At 47.8% G+C, this 19,057-nt stretch overlaps 1 protein-coding gene across 12 annotated transcripts in view; it reads left to right on the top strand.

Moving 5' to 3' along the window:
- The window catches only part of LOC147732987 (protein 4.1-like), a 586,946-nt gene that overhangs the window by 236,920 nt on the left and 330,969 nt on the right, over nt 1-19,057 (top strand). For 8 of the 12 annotated variants that reach the window (XM_086957532.1, XM_086957528.1, XM_086957531.1 and 5 more), the window contains exon 9: nt 1,871-1,975. The exons of the other annotated variants lie outside the window; for them this stretch is intronic. In XM_086957532.1, the coding sequence (XP_086813658.1) occupies nt 1,871-1,975 (105 nt within the window). The remainder of the gene's footprint in view (nt 1-1,870; nt 1,976-19,057) is intronic. 12 annotated transcript variants of the gene reach the window in all.

Below are 19,057 nucleotides of genomic sequence, written 5' to 3'. Positions count from 1 at the left end.
CCACCCACTCTTTGTTGTCGGATAACTTTATGGGGTTTCCTTTAGGATGGTGCAGCTCTGTGTATGCTAAAGGGGGAACCAACTGCCCATAGGTGGTCCTGAACATCAACATTTTCAATGGCTAGTTTCTCCCGCTGGACGTCAGGGAGAGGTTCAGTGGAGATTAGACATTTGGTGAAAATGTTTTTTTCATTGTGCACTTTAGTTCCCTTTTTAGGCTGAGCATTCAAGACCTCTTGTATATACTTTAGTATATACTTATATACTTCAGTATATACTTATGTGTATGTACTTTGGGGGTTCTGGAGATCAGCCCTAGGACTTGTCTGCTTCTGCTTATGGACTATTTTTTCTCTGTTCAACTGCCTCTATTTAACTGTCTTGATTGAAAACAATTAGCAGAGCTCAGTGAAATACCAGAATTGCTTTCTGCTGAGGGACTTTATTACTTTTTTTACCTGGCATCTGTCTCTATTTAACTTTCTTGATAGATAACTATCAGCAGAGGTCAGTAAAATACCAGAATCACTTCATCATTCTCTAGATTCCAGACCATAGAAATTGTCTTCCACGAGCACCGGTAGACAATGTTTTTCCAATATTTTCAGTGATATAACCACTGAATGCCCTGATTTTATGTTAAAAACAGAGCTTTGGACTATACCATTTCCCGCTGTAAGGAAATATTTCTTTCCTCTGTTCCATGTGTTCCCAGACCTAGCGTGTCACGCAGTTTGGTGCTTACTTTCCCTTCATGTTAAAGAACAGTAGATGTTTTAGCACCCAGGGTAATGTGCTGCATAGCTATATGCATATAAGGTTCAAAGGCGAGACCGATTGCATTGCAAATGCTTGTCTTAATTGTCTCCTTTTTAAACTATTAACACTGGTCCCATTGAGTTAATATCGGTTTGGGAAGGCTATCACGTAGCCTAAAAGTATCAATACAAATTAACTCTTTTTTGCTGCTAAAGGGAACCATAGCTTTGTTACACAATCTCGCCCTTGAGTTAAAAATGAGTTAATTCTTTTGATTTTTTTATTTGAATGTAATTCCTGGACAGTTGGTTCCAGGAGATAGATATTAGAAGACAGCAATATGTTTATCATTTTATTGTTTTTGTGTAGGTGGAGGTCAAAAGATTAATTGTCTCAAACATTGTAACGATAAAGGGAGCTGTCTGTTTCAAATTCTAAAAAAGACTTGTCCTTAAGCAGATAGTTTATCTTTCAAATAGCCCAGTGACCACTGTGGAATCCCAAAAATCTTTTAAACTTTGTAATGGAAATGGGGAGTGGACATGTTGTGCCATTGTGTTGCACCGGTGCCTGACTTTAAAATAACTAACTGTGAAAGGTCCATTCTAGTTGGTGGTAACCGCAGTGGTCATTACTGTTTAGATATGCATCATAAATGTATGGTAAGTGGTAGTTAATTAGGTTATTTGCAACAAGCAAATATTTCTCTATATCATTTTTACTTTGGTGCACTTTTTTTGTGACATTCTATCCCTTGACTCAAAATATATAGTAATCTCATACACCATGTAAACCAGACAGTTAACACGAGTATGAATTTCATTACAGAATGCCTTTCCACAGGCTCATGGCCTGTTTTTCAGGTCTACGAAGAGTCAGTTGTGCAAAAGGTCTTAAAGACTAATAATAGCAGTTGCATTCTAAGTTTGCTCTAAATTCACATGCAGAACAACTCGTGCAAATGAGGTTTTAACTTTGTGTTAAAGGTGGCCCTGGCTTTCATGCTTCAAGGCGTAGGTATTCATCTAAGTCAATCTTGTAGGCAGGAGCTTTACTTGGGCTTCTTCCTGTACAACAAGAACAAACTGTTAACCTTTGCAAATTTCTTCAGCTAAGCATGTGCCGTGCAAAGTTGAGTTCAGAGCCCTTGAAGATGATGGTGTGGAAATGATGGTGGTTGAGGGCCCACATTTGGATCAAGAACCTGAGCACTTAGGTAAAGCTATGCTTTGTGGCTTTGGCACTTGATGTGGTCTTCTGTGCTGTGCAGCAAGGTTTCCTTTTGCTTTTTTCAGCCATCTCATTGTTGTCTTCCTGCTCCTGCTGCTCATTTACTCTTTCTCTTAGCCCACTTATTTACTACCTTCTTGTTTAAGAAGGGAGTACATTTCGCATGGCTTTTAGCCTGGTATACTTTTAAACAATGAACCTTGTATGTCATGTTTCTTAGACAACTACTATTCGCTTCGAGTGTTTAAGAACACAACTTTCACTTCCAAAAACCTCTAGTACCTGGATTATCTGACATAACTATATAAAGGGTTTAGGTAACTCTTTTGCCTTTTGTATGGCAAAAAACGTTTTTACCAAGCTTCTCATAGTACAACACAGAAAATGTATAGGCAGCAGTTGATAGTTTAACCATAGAAAAAACAGGTGCTAGACCGATGCCATCTGCAACAGTTGGAGGTGCACACATGAATGTAGGCGCACATACACCCACAAATCTGTCGCAATAGAGGCACAAATGGCAGCAGTGTCTGACTCGCACAGCAGTTACATCATGTGCAGCAAAGCTAGTTTCCCTCATATACACATAATATGCGTATTACAGACTGGACCCATACAAGCTGCCCTCACATAGTTTTTTATTGCACTGGGCCAGCCAGCCACAGTTAAGGCTTTTGGTGCACAAAACAGAATTGGCATATGCAGAATTATGTCAAGCTTTCCGTCATATAATGTAACATCTACATTCCAGACAGCAGCAGTGCAAACTACAGAAACACAGTCCATCTAATACACTGTTCCCTGATGCAGACGCAGACTTAAAGGCTGCAGCAGTGTAAGTTATAAACCATAAATATTTGTTTCTTGGCGTATGCAGAATTTCGTCAAACTTTCCGTCAGATAATGTGACATCTACATTCCAGACAGCAGCAGTGCAAACTACAGAAACACAGACCATCTAATACACTGTTCCCTGATAAAGACGCAGACTTAAAGGCTGCAGCAGTGTAAGTTATAAACCGTAAACATTTGTTTCTTCAAAAACATGTTAAATCTTTAAATTATCTATAAAGGTCGGAGTGTTTTTGCACCCACTCAGTTGAACCATCAGTTTGATTGAAAATGTACTGCTTAATATTTATTGCATGATTTCATCATCGCCGTCTTCTGGACGGTCATCACCAACATTATTTTTTGCATTGTAGGATCTTCAATGATAGCCATTAACAGAATTATTCACCTGCTGAATGTGAGAAACCTGTAACACTTTGTACAAAAAATGTATCAAAAAGGGAAAATGTCTTGCATGCGAAGTGCAGAATAGCGCTCTTAAGAGTTTATCATGGGCATATTTTTCAGAATTGTTAAGGCACCCTACAATAAACCAAACTTGCTTCCTAATGTGTTAAAATTAGAAAAATGGCAATCTTATAGGCTTTATTATCAGAAGCATTTAAACGGAGGCATGCTGTCCCATAAAGACTTCAGGGACTTTGGCTTCCAACCCTTATGATGCCTAACACTGACAGTTGCTTCACTGACTGAGAGGCACCTTGAAACACTTCTGGGTGTTTTTGCCCATTTTACTGTAGATTGTATAGCAGAATCATCATTTTCTTTGACTTCACTCCTACAAACGAAATAAAACCGTTGAAGGTGCTTTCAGTAATTTTCCTGTAATTTTCTGTCACCGTGACTTCCAAGTTCTTTGAAAGGTCGCTCCTTTATGATAAAGAAAGCTGCTACAGACCATCACAAAGTTTGTGGTGTGTTTTCAAACTTCTCAGTTTACAAAAGAGTGTGAACTGTATGACAAAATGTCAAAAAACACCTAGGACTTTTGTTCTGAAAAAAAAAAACCACCTAGGACAGAGAAGGCCATCTTGGCAAACTGGAAGACCTCAAGTCAAAAGAGAACAATGAGAAAAGTGACAAGTTTGCAGAGCAAGAAACTTAGAAGGAGTAGAAGCGGCAACATAGTCCTCAACATTGCCTCCATTTATGCTCCCTTTCAAAGTTGCTAGTCTCAGCATTGGTAAAAGGTATGACACCAACATGTTCGCTGTCTAGGGTTGCTTCCATCATGGTGTTAATGTTGAGGTTTTGTCACCAGAGAAATCTTTGACATTGAAGATTTCTCAAAAGCATAGGCCTGAAAGAGATTCAGTTTTGTTGATGGATGATATCACGGTGTTCTAGGATGTCTTGATACTAATTTAAACATTCCCTTGAACACTCCCCGACCTAATTTTCCATTAACTCCAGGCTTACTAGAGTTAGCAGAAGAACAATTCTTATTTCAGTGATGTTTAAAGCTCCACTCCTTGGTTAGTGAAAACTAGACCTCCCTAACATTGCAGTTCCTGCCTTCTGACAAATCCTTAAATAGACTCTGGCATAGTGCCTGCTGAGCGGGTGAGACACATCTCAGCCCCAGGGAGATCTGTCCCTCCCTAGAGATTGAGCAAAAGGATGGATACTGTTGGTAAAAGGTGGAATAGCATCTACATCTTTGAAGACAACTGAACTCCTAGGCCAATATAAGCAAGAGTTATGATTTTGTTTTGTCTCTCAAAAGCCAGATCCTCCGCTAAAAAGCCAGAACCTTCACTTCACATGTTCTACTTTGTTTGGACAACACACTGAAAAAAAGATGCAGAGGATGAAAATTGGAGTCCATTAAAGCTGTTGGCTTGGAAAAGAAGAAATTGTGTATAATCTAATGTAGGCTGAAAGATTGCAGCTAGTGTCAACGTTAAAGAGTTCAATACCCTTGTGGAAAAACAACTGTTATGATAAGTTCCATTTATTCCTAGCAGCAATTCAGTCCCAGGTTATGGTGGTGCAAGAGAAACAACCTTGTGCAGGTATTTAATTTCTTGCAAACCTTCCTTTTCAGACATTAGTTACAGAACATGCTTTGGGGGACTTTGGAACCCATCTACGAATTTTCAGTCCGAAACCTTTGGTCAAGTAAGGAAAGTCGATATCATATTAGGTTTCTTGTATTAAATCTGTCTATCTCTTTACCTACTGTGTCTGACGACAGAAAATATCCTGTTTCAGAAAGACAATAATGCCACAATGCACTTAACAAAACAGGGAGGTACCATATCCAGACCTTTATTTCTGGATGCACAGAAGATTTGAACTTGGATTCTAATTATGGGCCTAAAAATAATAGCAGTTCACACAATAGAATATTCCCATCCAGTCACTAGGAACCGTTGTCTCTAGGCAAATGTCCTTTTAATGAACTTGTTGCGGATCCTTCTTTACACCTTTCGGTCATTCCCACCTGTACCTTCAGACCTGTCTAAATGGAGATGTTCTTGGGCAACAATCATCCTCCTTGTTCTGCAGTGGCTCAGCGAATGGTAGTTTCCAGAGCCCCTTCAAATGTGCCAAAGCCACAGAGTAGACTCCCATTTATGCAGAACATTTAAATAGGCTGCAGGGGGGGGCGCTATTCTCTCTGAAGCGGACGTTATTGAATTTGGCATCATGACTCCTGAGAATAGACACTATGCCCATTTAAATCTCCTACAGTCATGAATGGCTGTACTGAAAGAAGCACTGAAGTCCTGAATCTCTCTCAAATGGAAAAGGTTTTCTCTGTGGTGTGAGCAGCAGGAGCCCTTGCTCAATCTGCACTTAAGATATAAGCTTGTCATATTTCGCTACATCTTGCGAAAGATAACCTACCAATTGTTTCCATTATAGTCCACCGTGCATCTGTAACTACACAGACGAAACGAACCACCAAATATCATTCTTCAAGGTCCCAGTAATAAAGACTTCCTGGAAATCTTTCCTCCATTACAGGCACCTTCCTCCATGAGAAGGGAACCTGGTACTCTGTACATTGATTTGTCCTCTATTTGCATCCATTCACAAAGTTTCATTACAGAATCTCTAATTCGAAGTGTCCTTTGTAGTTGCTATCACCTCGGCACATAGAGTTAGTGAGATGAAAACCCTCTCAGCTCTTGAATTCTGCACTGTTTTCCACTCTAAATAGTGTAGTGATGGGAATAAATTCCTTCTTTTTAAGGTGACCTCGAGAGTGTTGAATTAGTCAGTCCATTATTCTGACACGTTTCTCCATTAATACAGAAACTCAGTTGGAATGATTGCTGCATTCTCTGGATGTCCGGTGGGTGTTACATTTTTACCTAGCTAGGACCAACATTGTAAGAAACTCAAGCCAGCGTATTTATCAAAATTTGTCCTGTACATAATAGCTTATACAAGTTGAAACCGTTCCTTTACAAGTTGATTTTGCATCTAGAAAAAATGTGGCAACTATGGACTGGTTGAGAAACAGTCCGTTAACCGGTAAATGTAAAGCAGTCACTTGGAAATCTGTTCATACTTTTACAAGGTATGATTATTGTGATTCTTGCAAGGTTACCAGCTCTAGTACGGAATAATCTACCCTGAGAAACCTTTTGATTTAATTATGTATTTTAAGGTTAATAGCCATTCTTAAAATGTTTTTTTATCCCTTCAGCACAGATTAGCTGGTAATATGGGATGTAGTCACTTTTTACCTTGCTTTTCCATCTGTGCCAGATACTCCCATTTCACAGCAACTCATTGTGTCTTCCAAAACAACCTGACCGAGCTAACTGCTAGTGCTAGACATCATGGGAGTTGGTAGTCCCTGGCTGCTTCTGTTCTAAAATAAAACCTGTCTGGCTCTTTTTCTCATATTTTTCAGACTTGCTGGTCAGCAAGTTAAGTTGTAAGTGCTGCAGTGTAGTTTTGGTAATAGGGTTATTTTTTTATGAACCAGCCTCAAGTATTCTGAAAATCTTGCAGAAGTTGCTACTCTGCATTTGGCATGCTGTCATTTGCACACTGTCTTTTTTCATTAACCAAATGTAAAACATTTTGTTTTTCAACAGAATAATATACTAGAAAATATTACATGAACATATAGTAAAATATTTAATCTATAACTAGTGGACAATGTATATTATTCGAGAGTGACCATGAACAAGCTTAAGGCATGATGAAGAATGAGTGGTCTTTCAGCATTAGTCCATTTCTCTTATGTCCAATGATTTTCTGAAGAAGAAAAGGTCCAGTAATTGAAAGAAAAAGAGGGTGATGGAGAGTCTCGATATATGAAGTTATAACATCAATTTATACATTAAATCAAAAAAGAAGAGTTGAGAGCACAACTGTTAGAAGTATTTAGTTAGGATAAAACATTGTTTGAAAGACAATTGATTTTGATGTGCAAGGCATGGCATGATTGATATACAGTGGGGTGCTCTTATAATGGGTTGGCTTTTGGCAGTTGTAGATCCATTTTGTCCCATAGATGTTCAGTGGAGGATGGTGTACAAGATTCAGTGGGTATATTATTGTCTGCTCTTGAAAAGCACAGCCATGCACACCATATGTGAAAGGTTTTGCGTTTTCCATTCTAAAGTATTGTTGAAACCCCCATAATCCGGGCCAAATTTAACAGTGATCGGTTTGATTGATTCACAGATAAGGGAGTTGATATAGATATGCTGAAAGCATAAGTATTGAAGTCTAGTTTGAATTGCACATTCAGTATCTTGCACGTGACTGGATGTCATTGGTTGCACATGTTTACATTTGGAGAGTATATGTGCTAAGGCTATTTTATTCTAGCAATGGTTATTATGGGTTGTTGTGAATTAAAGCCAATTTGTGTAGTTTTTCAATTGTCCAGTAGGTTCTGCATATCGTCCATAGTCTACTTTAAGCCAAACGATTTGTGACATGTGAGGAGAGCTCCTGGTATGCTTCTGGATCTTTTGAGGGATTGGGGACAGATTGAGTTAGCATGATTGAGTCCCATTTTGTTTGAAGTTTATCATTTAATTTTAAAGTATTTAAGGGTAGCAGGTTGTATTCTTTAGCCGCTGCATGTCCTAAATTCTAGAGTTTCATTACTGTGTCTGTGAATTTAGATCTTCCAAATCCACCATCAATTTGAGAAATTTAAATATAAAAGTCAGTATTAATTAGGTTGTACTTATTTTGTAACTCAGCAAATGTCATGGAGATTTTGGAGTGCCCAGATTCTCCAGTAGATTTTCTCAGGCCGCATGCGTTGGTTCTGCCGTAAGGACATTAAAATTGATAAAGCGATTATTCTCTGAAGTTCTTATCTAATTGCCTTAGGACAAATATTACCTCCATATTGAGGGCTGAGTGCTTCAGTTTGGATGATTTTGTAAGATTGGGTTTAATAAATCCTCTCTTGCATTTCTTCAGGCGTAGTTTATTGATATTTGAGTGTTTATTTTTGAAAGAAACTGAGAGATGTGTGTCTAGTTATTAAAAACATTCATTGGAGATTCAAATGTTTAGCATACTGTTTAGGAAGTTCACAACAGACATGATCATCATTTTTATGGTAGTGACTAATCGCCAATGGTGATTAATTTTGGTGACTACAAGTAGAGTAGATATTTGACCTTAATGAGTGTCGTTTTTTCATTCTACCAGTTGGATTCATCTAGATCTTGCAAAATACATTTAGACACTTAATCCTTGACTACTGCTTTCTTTTACCCAGTAATACTTTTCCTGCTAGAGAGTCGCATAAGTTGTTTTTGCAGCCACACATGTGCATGTCATGGAACAGTGCTTTTGTCAATGTGTCTATGTGAAAAACAGAACATTGGCTCCATCTACCAATTTTTTTATTTTTATAGCTTATGTTGGGATCTTTACTGAGTTACAGTTTAATAGAGCCATGATTGCTTTGATAATGGACGTGAAATCCCCTGCATGTGACTTTCTTGATTTTAAATTTGTAAAGCACAGCAATTACCAAAAGGCGTTAAGGCGCTATAGATCACTGACCAGAAGCACCAGCTCATAGTCCAAAAGAAGATTTCTATTGAGAGAATACCATGTCTTCATAGCCTTCCTAAAAGGCAGGAGATGCAAAATAAATGGCTCATATGTTTAGTTGAAGAGTATTCTAGAGTTTGCTAGCGGCCCTAGAAAATGCTCCGTCGCCCCATTTTTTTCTTTTAGTTATTGGTACTGAGTTGTAGTTGAAGTGAAAAACAAAGGGGTCTAGCTGGGAGATACCGGGCAAAAATAGTTTTCGATCTTGCAGGGTATGGGAGGCGAAGGGCTTTATGGACCATGCAGAGAGATTTAAATCTAATGTGATAATTAATTTTGAGCCAATGTAGGCACTCCAGTCCCTTTGCAGCGGACTGCCCATTGGGTATGCCCAGGACCAGTCTCGCCAATGCATTCTGCATGACCTAGAGTCTGTACTGCTTATTCTTGTTTGAATCCAGATACAGTGAGTTACAATAGTCGAGCCTGGACACACAAGTGTCTGTATACATCAGTTCTATTGCCTGCAAGTTACGTGGCTTAATTCCACCCCACCCCCACTCAGTGGTTCCCTTTTGCCCATAGAGCCTTTCTTGATGCTCTATCTAAGGCCAATTTTAACGATACAAGCATATTTTTTGTGGTGCTGATTGTCATCAATTATAATAGATAAATCTGAAAGAGACACGTTAGTGATAGATTCCTTACCTTAGAATATCCCCAGGCGTCAGACTGGATCCGGAAATTTTTGCGTAGCAATACCCCTGCGCGCTGGTAGGCGTCGTCTGCGGCTCCGCGTCCGTCGTCGGCGTCGTGAGCGCCGGGATGACGTCATCGGAGTATATAGACGGCGCCCATGCGCACTGACGTCAGTTCTTCTTTTTTCCGCGCCAGCTAGCGCAGATCCGGAAGAAGCTCTACCCCCAGTCACTTTTTGACTGAAAACTTTTTCGATCTTTTGATCCTCTATTTAGTCGATCCTCGACTATCGGTGCCAGGGATGCCCGGGTTCAAGCCTTGCTCGAAGTGCGGCCGACTCATGTCGGTCACGGACCCCCATCGCCGGTGCCTGAAGTGCTTAGGCCTCGACCACGACGATCGAACCTGCTCCGACTGCCAGGCCCTGACGTCGAAAGCTAGGCGGGAGCGGTCCCGCAAGCGTCTCGAGCTGAGGCAGTCGGCCCCGCGCCGCTCCAGGTCCCGGTCCCGGTCCCACGGGAGGTCGAGGGACAGGTCGCGAGGTCGGAGTCATCGACGTTCCGGGAGTGGACACCGATCGTCTGGTTCCAAGTCCTCAGGTAAGAGGCATGAGAGGTCGGAGCGACACCATCGATCCTCCGACCCGCCCCGTCGCTCGCACGATGCGACCGGGGACTCGGGCGACACCGCCCACGCGGCTCCGCGGGAGTCGCAAGCGTCGCCGCCTGCCCCACACCTTCGGGTCCCTGGGCACGGCGCGTCGCAGGAGGAGGTCGAGAGGTACCTCATGGCCATGAGGGCCCTCCCTCCTCAGTCGGTTCCCGTGGCGCCTTCGGGCCGATCGGCTCCGTCTGGAGGTCCTTCCGGGTCGGGCGCTTCGGCCCCGACGACGTCGGGTGCTTCGGGCCCGGCGCCGCTGGCGACTTCGGTCCCGGCGCCGCGCGACCTCGCTGGATCCGGCCCCGGATCCGGGACCCCGCCGGTCGACCTTACGACCTCGCCGGCGCCGTCCACTCAGGTGTCGTCCCCGGCAGCCGATGTGGTTGCCGACCCCAATGCTTCCTACGGTCCTGCTCAGGAGTCGGAGGGGCGCCGCTGGGCGCCGATTCCGTCGGCCTTCGGAGAGTTCTATCTCCACGAGGAGGCCCTGGCTGTTCATCCTGGTCTCCAGGAGCCGGGTGACGAGGAGCAATGGGAGGGGTCCGAGGACCCTCTGGCACGTGATTGCCAGTCGCATCAGGACTGGACATATGAGCTTGGGGAGGCCAGTGGTATTGACACCTCGCCAGACACTGGATTTACGTCGCCCCCGACTGTGGCTTCGGAGGCGGGTTCTGCTTACAGTGTAGTGTTGACGAAGGCAGCTAAGGCCTTAAACCTTCAGCTCCCCGTCGCGGCCGTGAGGACTAATCTCCTCACTGAGGTCCTCCAACAGCAGTCCGGCTCCGCGGAGCCCCTCCTGCCGTTCAACGAGGCCTTGTGTGACGTTCTTCTGGGCACTTGGTCCAGGCCCGCCACAGGCCCCCCTGTGGACAGGAACGTGGCCAGACGCTACCGCCCGGCACCGGGCGACCCTTGCTTTTTGTCCACCCATCCCACCCCCGAGAGTCTGGTCATCCAGGCCTCCAACTCCCAGACCGCATTCCCGTCGGCCCCGCCCGACAGGGAATCCAAGAGATATGAGCAGTTCGGGAAGAAGGTCTTCTCGTCTGTGAGCCTAGGGCTACGGTCAGTGAACACCAACTGTCTCTTGGGCCGCTACACCCACACTCTGTGGGACACGGTTGCGGAGGTGCTGCCACAATGCCCTGAGGAGGTCAGGGCTAAACTCAGCCAAACCCTTGCGGACGGCCGAGATGCGGCACGTTTTTCTATCCGGTGTGGGCTGGATACCACGGACTCACTGGGCAGGGCGATGGCAATGACGGTGGCGGTTCGACGCCACGCCTGGTTGAGGTTCGCCAACTTCTCGGCCGATGTCCAGGCCACCCTCCTGGACATGCCGTTTGATGGCCGTCGCCTCTTCGGCGACAAGGCAGACCATGCGCTGGAACGTTTCAAGGACTCCAGGGCCACGGCCAAGTCCTTGGGCCTTACGGCCCCACGCCAGCAATCGGGTGCCTTTCGCTCCTTTCGTGGCCACGGAAGGGGCGCCCCGCCACGGGCCGCCAGCCACACGCCGCAAAATGCCCAGCAGCGCGGTGGCGGCCGTGGGAACCGCCGCGGCGGTGGTCGGGGTCAGCGGCGAGGCCAGTCCACACCTCCCTCAGCAGCCCCCGCCTCAAAACCTTCCTAGTCCGAGTTTTCAGGCCCATGTGACGCCTGTGGGAGGCAGGGTTCGCCATCACCTCTCCCACTGGCATACAGTCACTTCGGACAGGTGGGTGCTGCAAATTGTCCGAAGGGGTTTCTCCCTCCCCTTCGAGTCTTCCCCTCCATCCATGCCACCTCAATGCCACCGTGTGTCGGGGGATCACTTGCGACTTCTGCAAGAGGAGGTTTCGGCCCTCTTGGCCAAGAGGGCCATCGAGCGCGTTCCTGGGCCAGAAGTAGGACGTGGCTGTTACTCCCACTACTTTCTGGTACCCAAGAAGGGCAAAGGGGGCCTACGCCCTATCTTGGATCTGCGGAACGTCAACGGCTTCCTCCGTACGGAGAAGTTCAAGATGCTCACTTTGGCTCAGGTCCTGGCTGCCCTGGACCCGGGAGACTGGATGGTAGCGTTGGACTTGCAGGACGCCTATTTCCACATCCCCGTCCTGCCGGCCCACCGGCGTTACCTGCGGTTCACGGTAGGCCACGAGCACTTTCAGTTTACCGTGCTCCCCTTCGGCCTTACCAGCGCCCCACGGGTGTTCACGAAGGTGATGGCGGTGGTCGCAGCCCATCTGCGCAGGCAAGGGGTGTCAGTCTTCCCCTACCTCGACGACTGGTTGTTGAAGGCGGGCTCGCCCCAGACAGTCGTCAGCCACCTCCAGACTACGGCCGACCTCCTGCACTTGCTGGGGTTCTCCATCAATGTGCCGAAGTCACACCTGTGTCCCTCTCAGAAGCTCCTCTTCATCGGAGCGGTTCTCGACTCGGCGCAGTTTCGGGTTTACCCACCCGAGCAGCGGGTTCGGGATATTCAGGCTCTGATTCCTGTCTTCGGGCCGTTATCCCGGGTCTCGGTCAGGTTGACGCTGCGGCTTCTGGGACTGATGGCCTCCTGCATCCTTCTGGTGCGTCACGCCAGATGGCGGATGCGGGCTCTGCAGTGGGACCTGAAGTTTCAGTGGGCCCAGCATCAGGGCAACCTGTCCGATCATGTCCTGATCTCGGAGGGCACTGCGAAGCAGCTGCAGTGGTGGCTCACGGACCGCGACTGGGTCAGTGGCAGACCCCTCTCCCTACCCCAGCCGTAGCACGTAGTTGTGACGGACGCGTCACTCCAGGGCTGGGGAGGCCACATGGGGGAGGCGGAGATCAGAGGCCTCTGGTCTCCGGCGGAGTCCCGGCTCCACATCAACCTTCTGGAGCTGCGGGCGATTCGTCTTGCACTAAAGGCATTCCTCCCCTCTGTCAGGGGGAGCGTGGTGCAAGTGTTCACCGACAACACCACCGCCATGTGGTACTGCAACAAACAGGGCGGTGTGGGGTCGTGGACCCTTTGCCAGGAGGCTCTGCGCCTCTGGCAGTGGCTGGAACATCAGGGCGTGACCCTGGTGGTTCAACACCTGGCAGGCTCTCTGAATGCCAGGGCGGACGAACTCAGCCGCCGGTGCATGATGGATCACGAATGGCGTCTGAACTCGGATGTGGCGCAAGGTCTCTTTCGACAGTGGGGGAGAGCCTTGGTTAGATCTATTCGCCACAGAAGAGAACGCGCAATGTCAGCAGTTCTGCGCGTTGGAGTTTCCAAGGCGGCACTCGCTCGGAGACGCTTTTCGTCGCGAGTGGAGCTGCGGTCTGTTGTACGCCTTTCCGCCTATACCACTTCTAACCAGAGTGCTGAAGAAGATCAGGCGCGACCGGGCCCAGGTCGTCCTTGTGGCTCCGGACTGGGCACGAAGATACTGGTATCCCGAGCTACTCAGCATGTCAGTCGATCCCCCGATTCGTCTGCCTCTTCGGGAGGACCTTCTGTCGCAGCAGCAGGGGACGGTCCTGCACCCGAACCTGTCCAGTCTCCACCTACAAGCTTGGAGATTGAGCGGCGGCAGTTGAGGCCATTTGACTTGCCTCCCGAAGTCTGTGATATCATTCTGGCAGCCAGGCGTCCCTCCACAAAGTCGGTATACGCCTGCCGGTGGAACAGATTTGTGGCATGGTGCACAGCAAAGGCTGTGGATCCTCTCTCTGCACCCCTTTCGGAAGTGCTGCTCTTTCTTCTTTCCCTTGCCCAGCAGGGCTCTGCTCTGGGCACTCTTAAAGGGTACCTTTCTGCTCTTTCAGCCTTCTTGAGGCTACCAGATCAGCCTTCTTTGTTCAAGTCCCCTATTGTGAGTAGATTTCTGAAGGGCATCACGCACATGTTCCCTCCTGTTCCCTTCGTGATGCCCCAGTGGGACTTGAATCTGGTTCTCACCTATCTGATGTGTGCTCCCTTTGAGCCACTTCACAACTGCCCTCTTCGTCTCCTTACTCTAAAGACGGCCTTCCTGGTTGCCATCACCTCTGCCAGGAGGGTGAGTGAGCTCCAGGCTCTTTCTTCTTCTCCACCTTTCCTGTCTGTTCATCCTGATAAGGTGGTGTTGCGTACACGACCTTCCTTTCTGCCCAAGGTTGTCACGGCCTTCCACATCGGGCAGTCCATCACTTTGCCCACCTTCTTTCCGCCTCCGCATCCCTCGAAAGAGGAGGAGAGGCTCCACCGTCTGGATCCAAAACGTGCGCTCTCCTACTACCTAGACCGCACTCGCCAATTCCGGGTGGATGACCAACTCTTCGTTGGTTACGTGGGCGCGAAGAAGGGAAAGGCTGTGCACAAGAGGACCATCTCTAGGTGGATCATCTTGTGCATCCAAGCATGCTACTCCATGGCGAGGAAGGAGCCCCCAGCTGGATTGCGGGCTCACTCCACTCGGGCCACGGCAACGACAACTGCCCTGGGCCGCGGTGTCCCCCTGCAGGACATCTGTCAGGCAGCCACGTGGGCCTCGCTGCACACGTTCGCAAGACACTACTGCCTGGACAGTCAAGTCCGGAGGGATGGCTTCTTTGGCTGTTCCGTCCTCCAGGACTTTCTGGTGTGATATTGGTTCGCAGACCCACCACCGGGGTTGGTATTGCTGGGGTATCTATTCTAAGGTAAGGAATCTATCACTAACGTGTCTCTTTCAGATGCACAAGTTACTACTTGTGTAACGATATATCTGTAAGAGACATTAGTTAGTGATAGATTCCTTACCGCCCTCCCATCCTCCCCGTTCTGCGAACCGATATTTAGGGTTAAGGTCATCCCCTTTCAGGGCCCTAGTTTCATGGCACCAGTGTTAGTTCTATCATGGCTCTGCGTATCTGGCGCGGAAAAGCTGTGTTATCAGAACTGACGTCAGCGCGCATGGGCGCCGTCTATATACTCCGATGACGTCATCCCGGCGCTCACGACGCCGACGACGGACGCGGAGCCGCAGACGACGCCTACCAGCGCGCAGGGGTATTGCTACGCAAAAATTTCCGGATCCAGTCTGACGCCTGGGGATATTCTAAGGTAAGGAATCTATCACTAACTAATGTCTCTTACAGATATATCGTTACACAAGTAGTAACTTGTGCAGCAAGTAGGTTTGTAATGGTGCTGTTTCCCTTTCAAAAGCCTTCTTTTTTACAAAATTCTTCAAAGAAGGCTTGTAAAAAGATTTTGCCCCAACATCCAAATGGTAGTAAGGATATTCTTCACACCTTTTTTTAAGCATTTCTATAAAGTGGATGCCGGATACTTTCAATGATTCGTGTACCTGGTTTACTAATAGATCACTGTTATACAGGGAAAGCAGCTCTTGTGACCAAAAGGTGGTGTCATTTTCAAAGATTTTTGTTGGTAGACCATTTGGGCCTGTTTTTGCTTTATCATTATATGACATAGGTGATTATTTCCCAAATTTAATGTATTGTTTTATTCAATAGTAGGTTTTGTTTCATATCATTGATTAGCAAAGGAGAGTTCTATAAAATAGCAATATGATTCGCTCATGTTTGTTCACTTGCATTACTTGATTTAGTCTGGCTACTTGTTAGTTTGCTTGTAAAATCTCAAAAGGTTTTCATGTTACTGCTTTTACAAATTTGCATTAGTGAAGTCCACATTTGTTTGTTAATGTTTTTTTGCTCTCCACTGAGATTTTTTATATTTTTTCTTCAGTAGACAACACTTTGCGAATCACTTGGCCCAATTACTGTTCTTTTTTGTAGACCTCTTAGTTTTCTGGTATGTTTCCTTCTTTCAATTCTTACCCAACTTGATGCCTCTAGTTGTTCCTGCGATTGGAAATTTTAACATCAGACTGAAAAGTTCGCCGGACACACACTCAACGCCGTCTTCTCATCCAGCAAAGACATCGCCTTCAGCCACGCCACAGGACTCCATTGGACGGACCACAGCTGCGTCCACTTCACCTTCAGAAGAACGACGATCCACCACCACCAGCAACAGGTTGCCCGAAGAAGCTGGAACAAGATCACAGCCGACCAGCTCGCCGCTTCCCTGAGCCAGCACCCTCCCGCCAGCTCAGCGAACCCCAGCCAGGCCGCCGACAACCTCACGAAGTGGATCAGCAACTGCGCGGACGAACTCGCCCCTCTGAGGACCCCGCCCAGCAGACCCGGCAGCAAGAAAGCCCCATGGTTCACCGACGAACTCAAGAGCTCCAAGAAGAACTGCCGAGCCCTCGAGAAAGTCTGGAGAAGGGAACCTACACCGGACAACATGACCACCCTCAAGCTTGCCACACGGAAGCACCACCAACTGATCCGCGCCACCAAGAAAACTGCATTCAAGGACCGGCTGGACAACAACGCACACAACTGCAAGGAACTCTTCAACATCGTGAAAGAGCTCTCCAACCCCAACGCCGGAAACAACGACATCACCCCATCGCAAGACTTCTGCAACTCCCTCGCCTCCTACTTCCACAACAAGATCGCGGACATACACAACAGCTTCAGCATTCAACCGACGCACGCCACGACCGCAGCAACGCCGCCCACCACCACCCTCCGCGCCTGGACTCCTATCAGCACCGAAGACACCGTCCGCATGATGAACTCCATCCACTCCGGATCTCCGACCGACCCCTGCCCTCACCACGTCTTCAACAAGGCCGACGCTGTCATCGCACCCCACCTGCGGGACATCATCAACACCTCCTTCGACACCGCCACCTTCCCGGAGAGCTGGAAACACGCCGAACTCAGCGCTCTACTAAAGAAACCAACAGCGGACCCCACCGAACTCAAAAACTACCGCCCCATCTCGCTCCTCCCGTTTCCAGCCAAAGTCATCGAGAAGACCGTCAACAAACAGCTGGCCGCCCTCCTCGAGACGAATGGATCCCTCGACCCCTCACAGTCTGGCTTCCGAGCCAACCACAGCACCGAGACCGCCCTCATCGCTGCCACCGATGACATCCGAGCCCTGATGGACAACGGAGATACAGCGGCCCTCATCCTCCTAGACCTCTCCGCGGCATTCGACACTGTCTGCCACCGCACCCTAGTGCAGCGCCTCAGCAACGTCGGAATCCAGGAGAAGGCACTGGAATGGATCGTCTCCTTCCTCGACGGAAGAACACAGAGAGTCCGTCTACCACCGTACAAGTCAGAGGCCACCGAAGTCATCTGCGGCGTCCCTCAAGGATCCTCGCTGAGCCCCACCCTCTTCAACGTCTACACGAGCCCCCTCGCGGCCATCGCGCCAACACAACCTCAACATCATCTCCTACGCCGACGACACCCAGCTGATCCTCTCCCTGACCAACGACCCCGCCGCCGCCAGAGCCAACCTTCACGAAGGGATGAAAGATGTAGCCGAGTGGATGACGACCAGCCGCCTGAAACTGAACTCAGACTAGACGGAAGTCCTCATCCTGGGCTCCTCGCCCTCCGCCTGGGACGACTCCTGGTGGCCCCCCGCCCTGGGCACCGCACCCAAACCGACAGACCACGCACGCAACCTGGGCTTCATCCTGGACTCTTCCCTCTCCATGACCAGACAAGTCAACGCCGTCTCCTCGTCGTGCTTCAACATCCTGCGCATGCTACGGAAGATCTTCCGGTGGATCCCCACCGAGACCAGGAAGACAGTCACCCAGGCCCTCGTCACCAGCCGACTGGACTACGGCAACGCCCTCTACGCCGGAACCACCGCCAAGCTCCAGAAGAGACTCCAGCGGATCCAGAACGCCTCAGCCAGACTCATCCTCGACATCCCACGAAACAGCCACATCTCCGGACATCTGAGAGACCTGCATTGGCTCCCCGTCAACAAAAGAATCACCTTCCGTCTCCTCACCCACGCACACAAAGCCCTACACGATCAAGGCCCGAGCTACCTCACCAACCGCATCAACTTCTACGCTCCCAAACGCCACCTCCGATCAGCCAGTCACGCCCTCGCCGCCGTCCCCCGCATCCGAAGAACGACAACAGGAGGAAGGTCCTTCTCCTACCTGGCCGCCAAGACCTGGAACTCCCTCCCTCCCGACCTGCGCCTGACCCAAGACCACCTCTCCTTCAGGAAGAAGCTCAAGACCTGGCTGTTCGAGCAGTAACAGCAACCCCCCCCCCCCCCCCCCCCCCAAGCGCCTTGAGACCTTCCGGGTAAGTAGTGCGCTCTATAAATGTCTTTGATTGATTGATTGATTGATTCTCCCATTTCTTAGAGTTTCATTGGTTGTCCATCTGATTACTAATTATGTGTGTGATATACAATTGCACTCCTTTTTTTGGCAGCTTGTACTATCTCCTCGCTATTTGTTGAGGCCCATTCCAGATGTTTTAAATTTAAGGTGGTTGGTTGTGCCATCAAAGTGGTTCCTTTTTGTGAAATATTAGTGTCCTCGTTTAAAAAAAAAAAATTAGACTGAAATACTTGGTATGCGGTCTCACTTGAACACCAGGTTGCTAAAGTTGCTGCATTACTTTGTATTTTATTTGCCTGTTGAAATTCTATTGATGTGTGTTCTTTTGTGAAATCGCTTCTTTTTTGCTCCTATCAATTTACATAATGTGTTCGAGGTATATGAGCTGCAGATCACACACTATGCATAGATCGCCCTCTGGTGGTAGATTGCCATCTGGTGTTGGGCCCGGATGTTTGCAGTTGTTTTTGTCTTGGTAATGTCTTTGGAAGTCACGAGATAGGTGATTCCTCCTTTGGACTACAGTGGTCATGGGCATCGGCTCCATCTTCAGATTGTTTTTTTCCGCCATCGGGCTTGGATGTGTTTCTCGCACTCCAGTTCGGAAACGTCACTGATTCTACTTTCGACGCGCTATCCTTCACCCTTTCTATGGTATTGGTTTTGATGGCGAACCCCAGTCG

This window comes from Lissotriton vulgaris, chromosome 2_1 (assembly GCF_964263255.1).
Source record: "Lissotriton vulgaris chromosome 2_1, aLisVul1.2, whole genome shotgun sequence".
Classification (NCBI taxonomy): Eukaryota; Metazoa; Chordata; class Amphibia; order Caudata; family Salamandridae; genus Lissotriton; species Lissotriton vulgaris.
Note: the sequence above shows the minus strand (reverse complement) of the source record. Positions and strands in the feature narration are given on the sequence as shown.